The following is a 12155-nucleotide window of genomic DNA, read 5'->3' on the forward strand; positions in this document are numbered from 1 at the left end:
GAGCTTTTGAAAAATAAAGGCTCTCAATATTATACCAGATCTTTAACGAATTGATCATTCTTGAGGGGCGCTGCACAGAAACCACAGCAGACGACCTCTTAATTTTCTTCGTATTGATTTGTTGTTTAATGTCAGTCTTAAGAGACAAGCGTGCGATATCATAAACATTAATATTTGTGTGCATGTCATATTCGATTAATAGTTGAATTATTGATAAAAGTAAGGACTTACATCAAGGTTAATATTCAAAATGACTTTCCCCATCTTCCGCCAGAGTTCTCTAGAAACAACTACCAAGTCTTTGTGGTGCTTAGCCTCATGTCTCCTATTTCTTTAAAGAAACAGAAAGATAATGTGCAGCTTTTTCCTGTGTGATCTTAAGCTTTTCTTCTATAGCTCATTAAAGCATTAATTAAATATGCATGTTTAACACATCTTCTAGGCAAAAATGGGCTTACCTCAATGTCATCCCTGAAATTTTCTAAGAAGCCGCCTCCTTTGTTTCCCAACTCTTCCTCTCTTTCCTTTTTGATCATTTAGGAAAGACTGCTAAAAGTTCTTTCTCTCCTTTTAGTGTAAACACCATTTGCCTCTGCACTGAGCAAGAAGCTTACATGGAATTTGTTTTTCTTATTCTTGCTAATCTTGTATAGCGCAAAAGCATGGTAGAGCCCTTCATAAATACACAACAAGCTAATCATGAATGCAGTTACTTTCTAAAATTTTTTTATTTTTTGGCCACGTCGCAAAGCTTGTGAGATCCCAGTTCCCCAACCAGGGATCGAACCCAGGCCCTCAGCAGTGAAAGTGCGGAGGCCCAACCACTGGACCCCCATGGAATTCTCACAGTCACTTATTTTTAAAAACGCATCTATCTCATCATAGAATAACTTGGGTTAATTTAATAAAAAATTATTCAAGTGTGTTGGCTTTTTATATATAGCTAAACCTTAATCCAACTTAATCCAGTTGTAGTGATATATAAACATTGAAAGACTGTTTCCGGTCAAAGAGGAATATACACATTTGACTCATTCTTGATTTGCAAGGGATATGGGGAAAGAATAGTATCTCTCTCTACCTCTAGTCGTGATGGTTAATACCGTTCCTAGGCACGCCTCTAATTACTATAGAGAACCAAGGTATGGAGAGATTTTCTTCATGCATTTTATTCCATCTTGGAATCTTTTTTAAATGTATATAATTTACCAGCACGTGATCAGGTATTTGATAGTAATTTTCTTTGTGTATTTGATTTGAATGTTCTCTTCTGTCCCCCGTCTCAACGATAAAACTAACAATCTCCTTTGGATTTCTGTTTTGTTTTTTAAGGAATAAGTCAGCAGCCTGATCCAGGCTTTGCTGGGGCCACCGCACCCCAAAGCCCTCTGATGTCGCCCCGGCTGGCGCACACGCAGAGCCCCATGCTGCAGCAGTCCCAGGCGAACCCAGCCTACCAGGCCTCCTCGGACATGAACGGGTGGGCGCAGGGGAGCATGGGCGCAAACAGGTATGCCGCGTGTCTGTGTCTTTTTGATAGAAATGATCACCAGGGAATCTTTCCATAGCCCACCTGTCTCTCTTCTGGATTTTTCTTCTTTGCTCAAGCAAGCAATACCAAGTAAACTGCTAAGTAAGCCAGTCTACGTTTCCTAGGGCAGAAGTTACCGGAATTTACCAAATCTTAGCTTAATGTTTTTTCCTTGGGAGTAAAAGGAGCTCCCCTGAGAAGGTAGCACCGCCACCAATGGATGATAGAAACCGCTGTGGGAGGCAGTGGCCTAGAAGCCACCCTCTATCAGTACAGGTAATAAAAGCAAACAGAAGCCTTGTCTGGTACAGACATGACAGTGGGACGTGTCCTTCCAGACCTTCACGGTAATGTGGGGAAAAGGACAGAGCGCGGTGGCCCCCGCAGCTTCGCCAAGGGCTTCTTCCCCCGCTGTTTCTGACCTCACCACCTCCTGGTGTCCCACCTGGATTCTCTCAGCCTAGATTTATTCATTCTGAAGGAAATGCCTGAGAAACCGGTGCTCAAAACTGCCTGCCTGTTTGCCCGAGGGCTCTAACATTTTCATCTTTCACTGTGTTTCTAGCATGTTTTCGCAGCAGTCCCCTCCACACTTCGGACAGCAGGCAAACACCAGCATGTACAATAACAATATGAACATCAATGTATCCATGGCGACCAACACAGGTGGGATGAGCAACATGAACCAGATGACTGGACAGATCAGCATGACCTCAGTGACCTCCGTGCCTACGTCAGGGCTGTCCTCCATGGGTCCCGAGCAGGTAAGCACCCCAAGGAGAAGCCCCCCGCGGGCTTCCGATTGTAACTTCTTGTCTATTTCTGCATTAAATGTGTCTTTCCATGTGCTTAACATATGCCATCAACTCCCACATTTATCTTGAAGAGTGTTTTTTTCACCTTACCATCACTTGTGTTGGTGTGATTAACAGAAATAATTGATAATGACGAAATAAACATGAAAGGATCCCTGACTGCTCAAAGATCTTTTAAAATATTTCTTAACTTTCTTGTCTTCTGAATTTTTCTCTTATTTGAGGGATTTGGCGATATATAAAATGAATCTCGAAAAATGGAGTGGTGAAAGGTATTTTTTTAAATAGTTTTATTTTTGGATTTTTAAGAACTGATTTTTTTCTAAACATAAAACCAGATGAAAAGCAAAGGCCAAACTACCTGCCATCCAGTTAGCTGTAAATGATAGTTCACGTGTGCAAGGAGACTGACACAGAGTATCCAAAAACTACTCTTCGTCATCTCTGGGATGTGGATACCATGTCTTTTTTTTTTTTTTTCGTCTGTGTATTTTTTTTAATAATTCTGTTTTGTGTTGAATAATACTGAAATGATTCTGCCATCCCTAAGTGCATGCCAGCTTCACTTGGTGGCAAAGAGACTCAAAGCACTTGATAACATAGGTAGCCAGCCTGGGATTCAGAAATCTATGATGGGTAAAGATATTGGTTAATAATTTTTAAACTGTATTAAAGACCTTATTTTTAAAGGGCACAAAATGCTGGGCATTCTACCACCTCACTAGTTCAGGCAAAGTGTTAATGGGGCAAGGACCCTGAATCTTATTTCAAATTTGGAGAAATTGAGGCATGGAAAGTCTAAACAAATTAACCAAGTGTCATTGACAGCACCATAAATTTCCATTAGACCACGATTGTGAGAATGGTGAAAGGTTGAAAGTTTAATTAGGTCTACTGAATCCTGATGTTGGTAAAGGACAATTTGTGTGAAAATTTACTAAATTTTACCATGCCTCAGTGTATTATTCTGTAAAAAGAAGATTAATAAAAATGCAAAGTGATACATGAGAAAATACAAGCACTTTGCAACTTAAGAAGGCTTTATGCTTGGGTGAAATAATAATTTGCACTTCTCTGGTTGAATTGATTGTACTTCTCTGGTGGCCAAATGCTTATTTGTATAAATTAAACATAAATTAAAGAAAAATAGACTTTCATCTTTTCAATGGAGAAAATATAGTGTAGATGCTGAATTTTCTACCAGAGTGGACCACCAGCAGTTCCTGCCTTGCTTTCTAGGGGAAGTGTAATTTGTAAAAGAAATGTACGGATGCCAAGAATAGTTCACTTAGAAAAGATTCACAAGATCCTGCCCCGTTTGGGGTATTCACACCTGCTCCTGCTAGTCAATAACTTGCCTAAAGTAACAGACATCAGGAATCACTGATCTCATTTGCACTCAAAAAAGTGAACACGTTAAGGCACAAGAATGTTTCGAATATTACCATCTCTGTTGAATTTCTCTACAGTATACAAAAAAAAAAATTAATTGTGAAGGCAGCGAGTGTATTATAAGGATTTATGTTCATGTTCCTTCACACTCCCCCCAGAACGTATGCATGGAAGAATAGATAAGGGAAGGGGCCGTTTTTATGTAGTCCTTTCTCCCCATAATTCTACTCCTAGAACCAAAGAAGCAGGTTAATGGGTGGTTATTTCCCATACGCTTCTGGATGTCTCACTGAATAAGGCCCCTGTGCTGTCCTGCCGCCCTCAGGTTAACGATCCTGCTCTCAGAGGAGGCAGCCTTTTCCCAAGCCAGCTGCCTGGAATGGATATGATTAAGCAGGAGGGAGACGCACCACGGGTAAGAGACAGCGGAGAAGCCAGCCATGAATGCGGTAGTAAAGTGAATGTGACGTTCTGTAGACTAAAATGGGCATAGATATGGTGTCCGCCAGCAGATTGAAGAGAGTTGTGTAATACTTGTGATTTTTTTTAAATGTCTTCTAATTTTATCGGACATACAGTGGTTTTTGTGTGAATAATTTTTTCTCTAAGCTCATTTCAGCTGAGCCGATAGTGGTGTGTGAATTAAGAACACTAATTCTGCCCCGGAGTGAAACTATTACAGCCAAGCAGAAAATCAAGTAGCAAGGAATTAGTCGTGTGAGGGCAAACTGATCAGTTTTGCTTTTTCTGAATCATAATGCCTGCCTTTTCAGAAGGATGGAGAGGAACTAACTTACAGTTGCTCTCTCTCCCTTAATTAAGTCTAAGTTTACTCTAAGTGTTTTTCTATATTTCATTTTAGTTAGGCCACCATTTGCTTATTACCTTAAACACTTGTTCGAAGAAGAGTGATATCACCGTGTTCAGCCACATCTTGAAACAGTAGAACAGTCAGTGCTTAGAAGCCACCTGAGTTGGGAGCCTGGCGGCAGGTGTGCCAGAGGGACCGGGAGGGCCCCGAGCGACCTGGCACAGGTGAACCGGGCCCTCTGAAGGTGGGGCAGTTACAGTCCTGAGCAGCAGGTAATTCTCTTCTAAAGCGGAAGGTCCTCTCTCAGTGGAGAAAAAGGTAGGGATGATGTGGAATTTCCTACACAACAGTGGATCGTGGATCATTTTGTTAGTATTATTAGCATTCAAGTTCAAAAGCTAATAGCATAAATTTGATCCAGATTTTAACGACGCAGCAGTGTGTGGCTTGTCTCGTTTGAAGAACCACGGTCACGGTCATGGTGTGGCGCCGAGGCTTTGGGGGGCGGGGTGGGGGGAGTCCCTTGGATGTTTTGTGTACGAACCCAGATGTGCACGTCATCTGAACGGTTAACGTACGGATGTAGTCGGTCTAACAGAAAATGGAATGTATTGCATTACTGACCAAGGGTCTAGACTCTAAATGCGCCATCGATGGAGGCTGGAAGGCCGCGGGGCACTGGCGTCTCCCCTGCCGCTGCGGCCCTGCACACAGGGGCGGCCTGCGCGCAGAAGCAGGGCCTTCAAACCCTGGCGGCACCTGCACACAGGGGCGGCCTGCGCGCAGAAGCAGGGCCTTCAAACCCTGGCGGCACCTCCCAGAGGAACGATGGCGTCGGCGCCAACTAGGCTCCCACAGGGTACAGCCCGTTCTAACCCAGAAGTGCCGGGAGCTTAGCCTCTGAGCGTGTGGTGTCTCTCTGGGGGGAAGAAGTGCGTGTAGGTGGCCAGGCTCGCATTTCGCTCCACGGATCCCGCGCGCGAGGAGACCGGGCCTCCCTCCCCCTACTGCCGGGTAACCGAGCGCAGCTGGGGGCGGGATGAGGCCCTGGGAAGCACTTCCCCGGGCAGAGCCGGCAGCCCAGCCTTGCGCTGCTGTCTTCCGAGAGCCCCAGAAAGTGAGCGGCCTTAGTGTTAGGTCCTTTCTTCTGCCACCACGTTACCTCCACGAAGGAAAGACTCGCCTTCTGTAAAGCGGAGCACGTGGGTGGCCCACGGTCTGGTGCAGAAACCACCCACCTGTATTGAGCGTTTAGCGCAGGCCTGATTCTCTGCTTAGAGCTTTATTTGGAGCAGCTCACTGAAACCGCAGCCCAGCGCGTGGCAGATCCACTGTTCGGAGAGTTTACTGACTCGCCCGAGGTCCTGCAGCACAGGAGGTGAACCCCGGCGGGCCGATCCCTGGCTGCTGTCGGCCCTGCACCATATACTAACCCACCTCTCCCAAGGCAGCCCAGGGCTCTCGTGAGACTTCTTCAAGGGTTTATGCAGGTAGCGCTGGAAATGCAGGCCAAAAAGGAACATATTACTTCATTCTTTGGGGCCATTCCTTTCTCTCTCTATAGGTCCTAAAGGGAAGGAAAAGACACTTAAACATACTCTGGGACAGGCAGTAAAGACTCAGCTGCATACTTAGTAGAGTCCTCCCTCGGGTGGGGGGGGGGCCTCATCTCAGCACGGAGGAAGCCCCCCGAGTGAGGGGAGGGAACGCACCTTTTGGCCTCTGATGCACCACGGACCGTGCGGGCCCGTGGTAGATATTTAGGCCTCCCCCGCATGTTTAGACAGGGAGACTGAATCTCTGAAGACTGGGCACTTTACCCCAGGTCACACAGCTAGCAGTGGTGGAATATATCGGAGGCCAAGAGGGGGACCACCCCGAGCAGCAGCACAGGAGGGGCCCAGCCCTGCCAGGTGGGCTCGACTGGCGCAGCACAGGGTGGAGGAGAGATGCAGGCAGGCGGCCAGCGGAACCAGATGTTCACACACGTCGGGGTGCCGGCGGGGGGGCTGAAGAAACCTGAATTGGAAAGATGCGCACTAAGGTCACAAAAGGCAACTTTCGGTAAACATAGGGTGTTCTCGCCATCCAAGTGCCTTTTGGATCCGTGGTGAGGAGTCTCTCTGTCACCATCTAGCCCGGGCCATTTACACGCCTCTCACTTCCTGCTTTTTTCCAGTCCCCCTGTTGAATCTGGCTTCTCCATCTATACTTTGTTCATGCTGAATGTTAAAGCCAGACAACAGTCTGTCACAGACACGCTGGTGGTTTCCTTTAGACTCTAAAGTTTAGAGAATAATATGTGCAGTGTATCTATCCCTCCTAATTCACGAACAATACCTGGAAATCACTCTGCATTTGTCACCGTGCTGCCGGTGTGCGCACAGGGAGGCTTCCGTCGTGTTCGTCCTGCCTCTGTAACATACCCTGCTGCTGCTGTGAAGGGAAGAGCTGTTCTCAGAACTTTTATTGGTGATCAGGTTCTATTTGAACTAGAAACCACTGTGATCCATTATACATTGAATCGGTGTTCCATTTATCCTGGAATGGAGATTAAAATTGGATCTTGCTTTAAGCAGAGCTAGAATACACAACCATGGATTTACCAAAACCTAGAGAAGGGCAGTTATTTTATCTAACCAAAAGATTCTTCCTTTTATAAGGACTTAATCATACTGTTACTACACATGTATTTCAGTGTATTAAAACTGAGTTTACTGCTCAGCCACGTGACACCTGTATAAAGAAAGTACAGCTGTGATTACTTCTATCATCTAGTGTTTTGGAAATTGAACACTAACTCAAATCAGCTTTGAGTTGATGATAATGACGATGACGGTGATGATGACAAAAACCCCAGTTTATTTAGCCTGCAGAAGCTGGGGAGAAGCCTGTGGTTCTCCATGGGAGTGTGGCAGTAAGGGAGAGTCAAGAGGGGACGTTTTTAGGAAGTGGGTTTGTACTGGATGGTTTGAGGAGAGATGAAGAAAACAGTGACCCCTTCTGGATTGGACGCTGTCAAAGAGCAGGCAGTCCAGCAGCTGGGTATCTCACAGGTACCTCAGTGATCTCTGTTGCGGAGGCAGGTGTCACTGGTAAGAGAGCAGCAGTCACTGAGAAGGAGGGATGGGAAATCCGTTGCAGTCTGTGCCCTTCGGAGTAGCGCAGGATCTGCTGGCTGTGGGAACCACTCTCTGTGTTCAGTTAGGATCAATGCCATCTGCCCATCTGCATCAAAATCAAGCGTAAAAAGTAAATTAATTAACTAATTTTTAAAAAAATCAAGCGTAACTCATCCGGATGCAGCCTTTGTGACTGGCATTATTTAAACCGGCCAAAGTGGTCTGATGTCTTTGTGATGGGCCTTATGATGATCTTACCAAAAATTCCACGCTACGACACCACTCTCTCTTTGTTTTCCTACAGAAATACTGCTGACACTGAAGGTAGCTGGTTGCTTCTTTCTTCAGCTGACTGGGCTCACTTGCTCAAGATGCTTACCAGTCTGGAGAGCTGCGTCTATTTGTTTTGACCCAACCGACCTGCCATCCAGTACCGCCAGAGCAAGATGGGCAGACGGGCCTGGGCCCTGCTCCCCCGGTGGAGTCCCCTCGGCTGCTGCAGGAGGAGCTGCCTCTTGTGTTGATAGACGGTCTGCAGCTCGCGTCCGGACAACTGTCAGTCTGTTCACTGCATTCACCTTAGTGCAACTTAGATCTCTCCTGCAAAGTAAATGTTGACAGGCAGACTTCATACCCGTGTCAGATTGAATGTATCTAAATGTATGTATTTAAGGAAAACACCCATGCTCTTGTTCTGTTCCTGTCTGGTTCCAGACACTGGTTTCTTGCTTTGTTTTCCCTGGCTAACGAGTCCAGCCCAAAAGAGTAAGATTTCTTCTGGGGGGAAGAAAAGAATTAAAAAAAAAAAAAAAAATCCAACTACAGATGTTTTAAGCTAAGCCTTCATTTGGGAAGCAGGGGAGACACCACGGACCGTGCCCTATGTACAGAGAGACACCCAAGAAGTGAAGACCAAGAAATCATAGTTGTATCTTTGTAGAAAGCTCTCAAGACCATGTTGGAAAGCGTTTCCAGTTACTGAACAGATGAAAAGGAGCCTGTGGGAGGGCTGTTAACAGTAACAAGTACTTTTTCCTCTTTTTTTTTTTTTTTTTTCCTGATTCAAACCAAACTAGTTCACCCAAATCATGACTCAAGAAGAAATAGTTTTCATTTCCAGATTCGCTTAGGTCGATCAGACAGCCTGAATCAGCACCTCCTCTTGAATCTGGCCCCGCCTCTTCCCTTCCCCTCTGCCTTCCCCCGTTCTCCCCACTCTCATGTCTTTTTTTTTTTTTTTAAATAAAAGCAACAGAAACCAGGTAAGCCCTTTATTATTTCCTTACGTGTTTTGCCATCCACTTACCAATTGCTAACTCTTAAATTTCAGAAAAAGGCATTTACTGGCAAGGAGAGGAGCAAAGTTAGGACTTGATACCCATCAGACTTTGGACACCTGCTTTGAAAGCATATTCATTCTCTTCCCCAGCAACACTGGTCCACCAAACAGGAGAAAATAAGAGTGTGCTTAAAATTGACAGCAGACATCACGACAGATTTCACCTCCACCATGTGTTTTTTATTTTGTTTTTTAGCAGTGCTGACTAAGCCGAAGTTTTGTAAGGTACATAAAATCCAATTTATATGTAAACAAGCAATAATTTAAGTTGAGAACTTAAGTGTTTTAATTGTATAATTTTTGTGAGGTATACATACTGTGGAATTGACTCCAAAATGAGGTACTTCAGTATTAAAATTAGATATCTTCATAGCAATGTCTCCTAAAGGTGTTTTGTAAAGGCTGTCACGGCCTCGATTAGACCTAATTTGTAGACTTAAGACTTTTTATTTTCTAAACCTTGTGATTCTGCTCATAAGTCATTTATCTAATCTATATGATATGCAGCCGCTATAGAAACCGATTCTTGATTTTTATATGTTTATATTCTTTCTTAATGAACCTTAGGAAGACTACGTGTTACTAAGCAGGCCACTTTGCTGGTTGTTTTTCTTGCCCACTCTGGTAGGGGAACAATCTTTTCTTAATTGGCATCAGTTTCAGACAACTGTAATACCAAGAAACTGGTGACCTTTTTTGAGCAATTTCTCCCCAACCCCTAATACACATACTTTCTTACCTAAATTTCAGAATGATGTCTTTTTGATGTCTAAAAAGCAAAGCCTTTTATATCTCATTAGCCAGGCTTTTTAGGGACAGAGAGGTTTTTCCTTGAAATTTGAGTCCTTATTTGTGGCAGGGTGAAAAATATAGACTACCCCTATTTATACGGATATCTCTCTGTATATGTACAGATTATGGGAGTATAGAAAGAGATATAGCCCAAAGATGAATGGTAAGTAGACAGTCTGAAAGTGTGGCTCCATACTAAAGAAATTTTCGGAAAATTTGCATTTCGCTACTTTTTTCCACTTGAGGGGGTCTCACTACAGGGAGGTGGCCGAGGGACAGCACTTCTTGGGGCCACCAGTTCACACGTCCCTCTTGAAAGGCTCTGCTTTTCTCAACCGAACCATTGGGTCGCCCAACTGTGACAGAAAAACACGGGCAGGTGTTGGCCCTGAACTCCGTGTCCTCACCGGCACCACAAGGCTTATGTCATACACGGTGTAACGTGACCAGTTCCAAGTTGATCTTTAGAAACGCGTGAATTAGAATGACTTTAACTTCACACAGCACAGAAGAGAAATGGAGTTTAAGCTGGATTTGTTTGTTTTGAGTTTTCAGTCCCTTTTCACTAGAACACTGTCCAAAAATACCGGTGTTACCTTTTCTTGTTTATTCCTCCGCCCACTGTGTTCTACTGTCGGTCCCAATTCAGACAAATCTGCAAACCTGTGATACTGGTAATTTGGAATAATTCATGATCGTTACCGTTTTGAAGGAAAAGAGATGATCAGTTCTCCTACGGCTCAGATCAGGTCGTGGATTTTACACCTAATTAAGAGAAGAAAAGTCAGTGAAGGAATCCTCTGATCACATTGATCATGATTGATAGAAGCAAAAGCCAAATCAATCCCTCCATGATCAGTATTTCTCATGCTGTATACAATAAACTTGTTAGACTGAGTACTTGGTTTTCGTTTAATAGAACAAATAATCAGTGTTTTACTTATATTACTAAATGTGAAAAACACATAATGTGAAAAGTATACATACATACATTAACTTGGTTGTGAAACTCATCTGCGTGTTCATGTGATGTGGTAAGTTGAAAAAGTGAAGTGAGCTGTTTTCCTGCAATGAATTCGTTGAACTCGAAGATGAAAATGCCCCCTCCCACGTGTATCTCTTACGGCCTGTAACAATTGAAAGCAATGTTTTTGCAGTTTATATAATGCAGTTTTTAATGTGTTTAAAAACGGAGTTCCTATGGGCTTAACACATGAAATGGGTGGCACAGATCCCCTTGCAGAACCCAAAGATACACAATCAATTTTGAAATGCAACTTAAGCCATTAATTGTTGGTGTGAATTTAAAATTTTCTAGTATTTGTATGGTAGTACGCTGCCTAAGAGCAAAGCATTCTCTGCACAAAAGAAGATTACTGTAGTGGCTTCGATTTTACTTAGAGTTTTCTCCCTGGTGTTTCTTTATAGACTAAAACGAAATCTTTTAAGTTTCTTACTACAGGTAAAAGCTATGTGCAAGAACCTCAAAATGCTAAAATCTAGCATAATGCCTTAGATCTGTTTTTAAGTCTTGTATATTCCTACATAGCTGTCCGATGTATTATATTTGTATAGTGAACTGTGTACAATTTTTTGAATAAGTGCATCATCACTTAACCTTTATGTTGTCGAATGGTGATGATGATACCTTTCTTCAAACATTTAACTGTCTTTTTTTTTTCTTATGCCATTTGTGGGTTTTATTTGTACAGTTCCTCATGAAGTTGCATCTGAGATGTGTGTATATGAAAAGATTATACAAGGGTAAAATTAAGCAATATATTAACTATGGTTCTTCAGGAGAAAGCTTACAAGTGTTTCAGGTTGTGATTTATTTTCAAAATGGAGTTGACTCCAAACATCACTTTGTTCACCTGCATTGATGTTTGTATTTCTAGTGTGAGCAGTTTATGCAAAAGGTAGATATATTCAGAGAAATTTTAAATACATTTATGCAAGTTAATATTGCTTTGCTGATGCTATTTGCTTATTTGATGTTAAATAATGCTATTGTAAATAAAGAATTCTGTTGTTATTGCATCATTTAATAAATTTTAATGCCTTCGGGTTTTACATGGCTTTGGAGATTTTCATGTGTTTATATTGTATCTTCATTCATAACTGCAGTTAAATACAAAATTACCTGACGTGCAATTTAATAATTTCCAACGTTTATACAGTAGTTGACACTGTTCCCAGCTTGTTAACAGTTATCCTCTCAATGACCCATTTTCTAGATTTTCAGTTTGAAGCCAAGAGGGGTTTGTCCTGCTTAAGGTTATCTGACAGCTCCATGGCAAATAAATACAGGCCAAATCTAAGTGATTCCTAAGCGATGCTACCACCGCTCATC

General features: G+C 43.1%; 1 protein-coding gene across 12 annotated transcripts in view; it reads left to right on the forward strand.

Annotated features, from left to right (window-relative positions):
- Positions 1-11887, forward strand: part of NCOA2 (nuclear receptor coactivator 2) — a 271444-nt gene extending 259557 nt beyond the window's left edge. For 11 of the 12 annotated variants that reach the window (XM_022595244.3, XM_022595245.3, XM_089899043.1 and 8 more), the window contains 4 exons: positions 1333-1510; positions 2097-2295; positions 4064-4153; positions 7976-11887. In XM_022595244.3, coding sequence (XP_022450952.2) covers positions 1333-1510; positions 2097-2295; positions 4064-4153; positions 7976-7987 — 479 coding nt within the window. In that variant the 3' untranslated portion in view covers positions 7988-11887. The remainder of the gene's footprint in view (positions 1-1332; positions 1511-2096; positions 2296-4063; positions 4154-7975) is intronic. The other variant, XR_016388547.1, reaches the window with a different exon arrangement.
- Positions 11888-12155: the final 268 nt, after the last annotated feature.

This window comes from Delphinapterus leucas, chromosome 17 (genome assembly GCF_059928025.1).
Source record: "Delphinapterus leucas isolate spDelLeu-1000000601 "Yukka" chromosome 17, BTC_Dleu_Yukka2, whole genome shotgun sequence".
Lineage (NCBI taxonomy): Eukaryota > Metazoa > Chordata > Mammalia > Artiodactyla > Monodontidae > Delphinapterus > Delphinapterus leucas.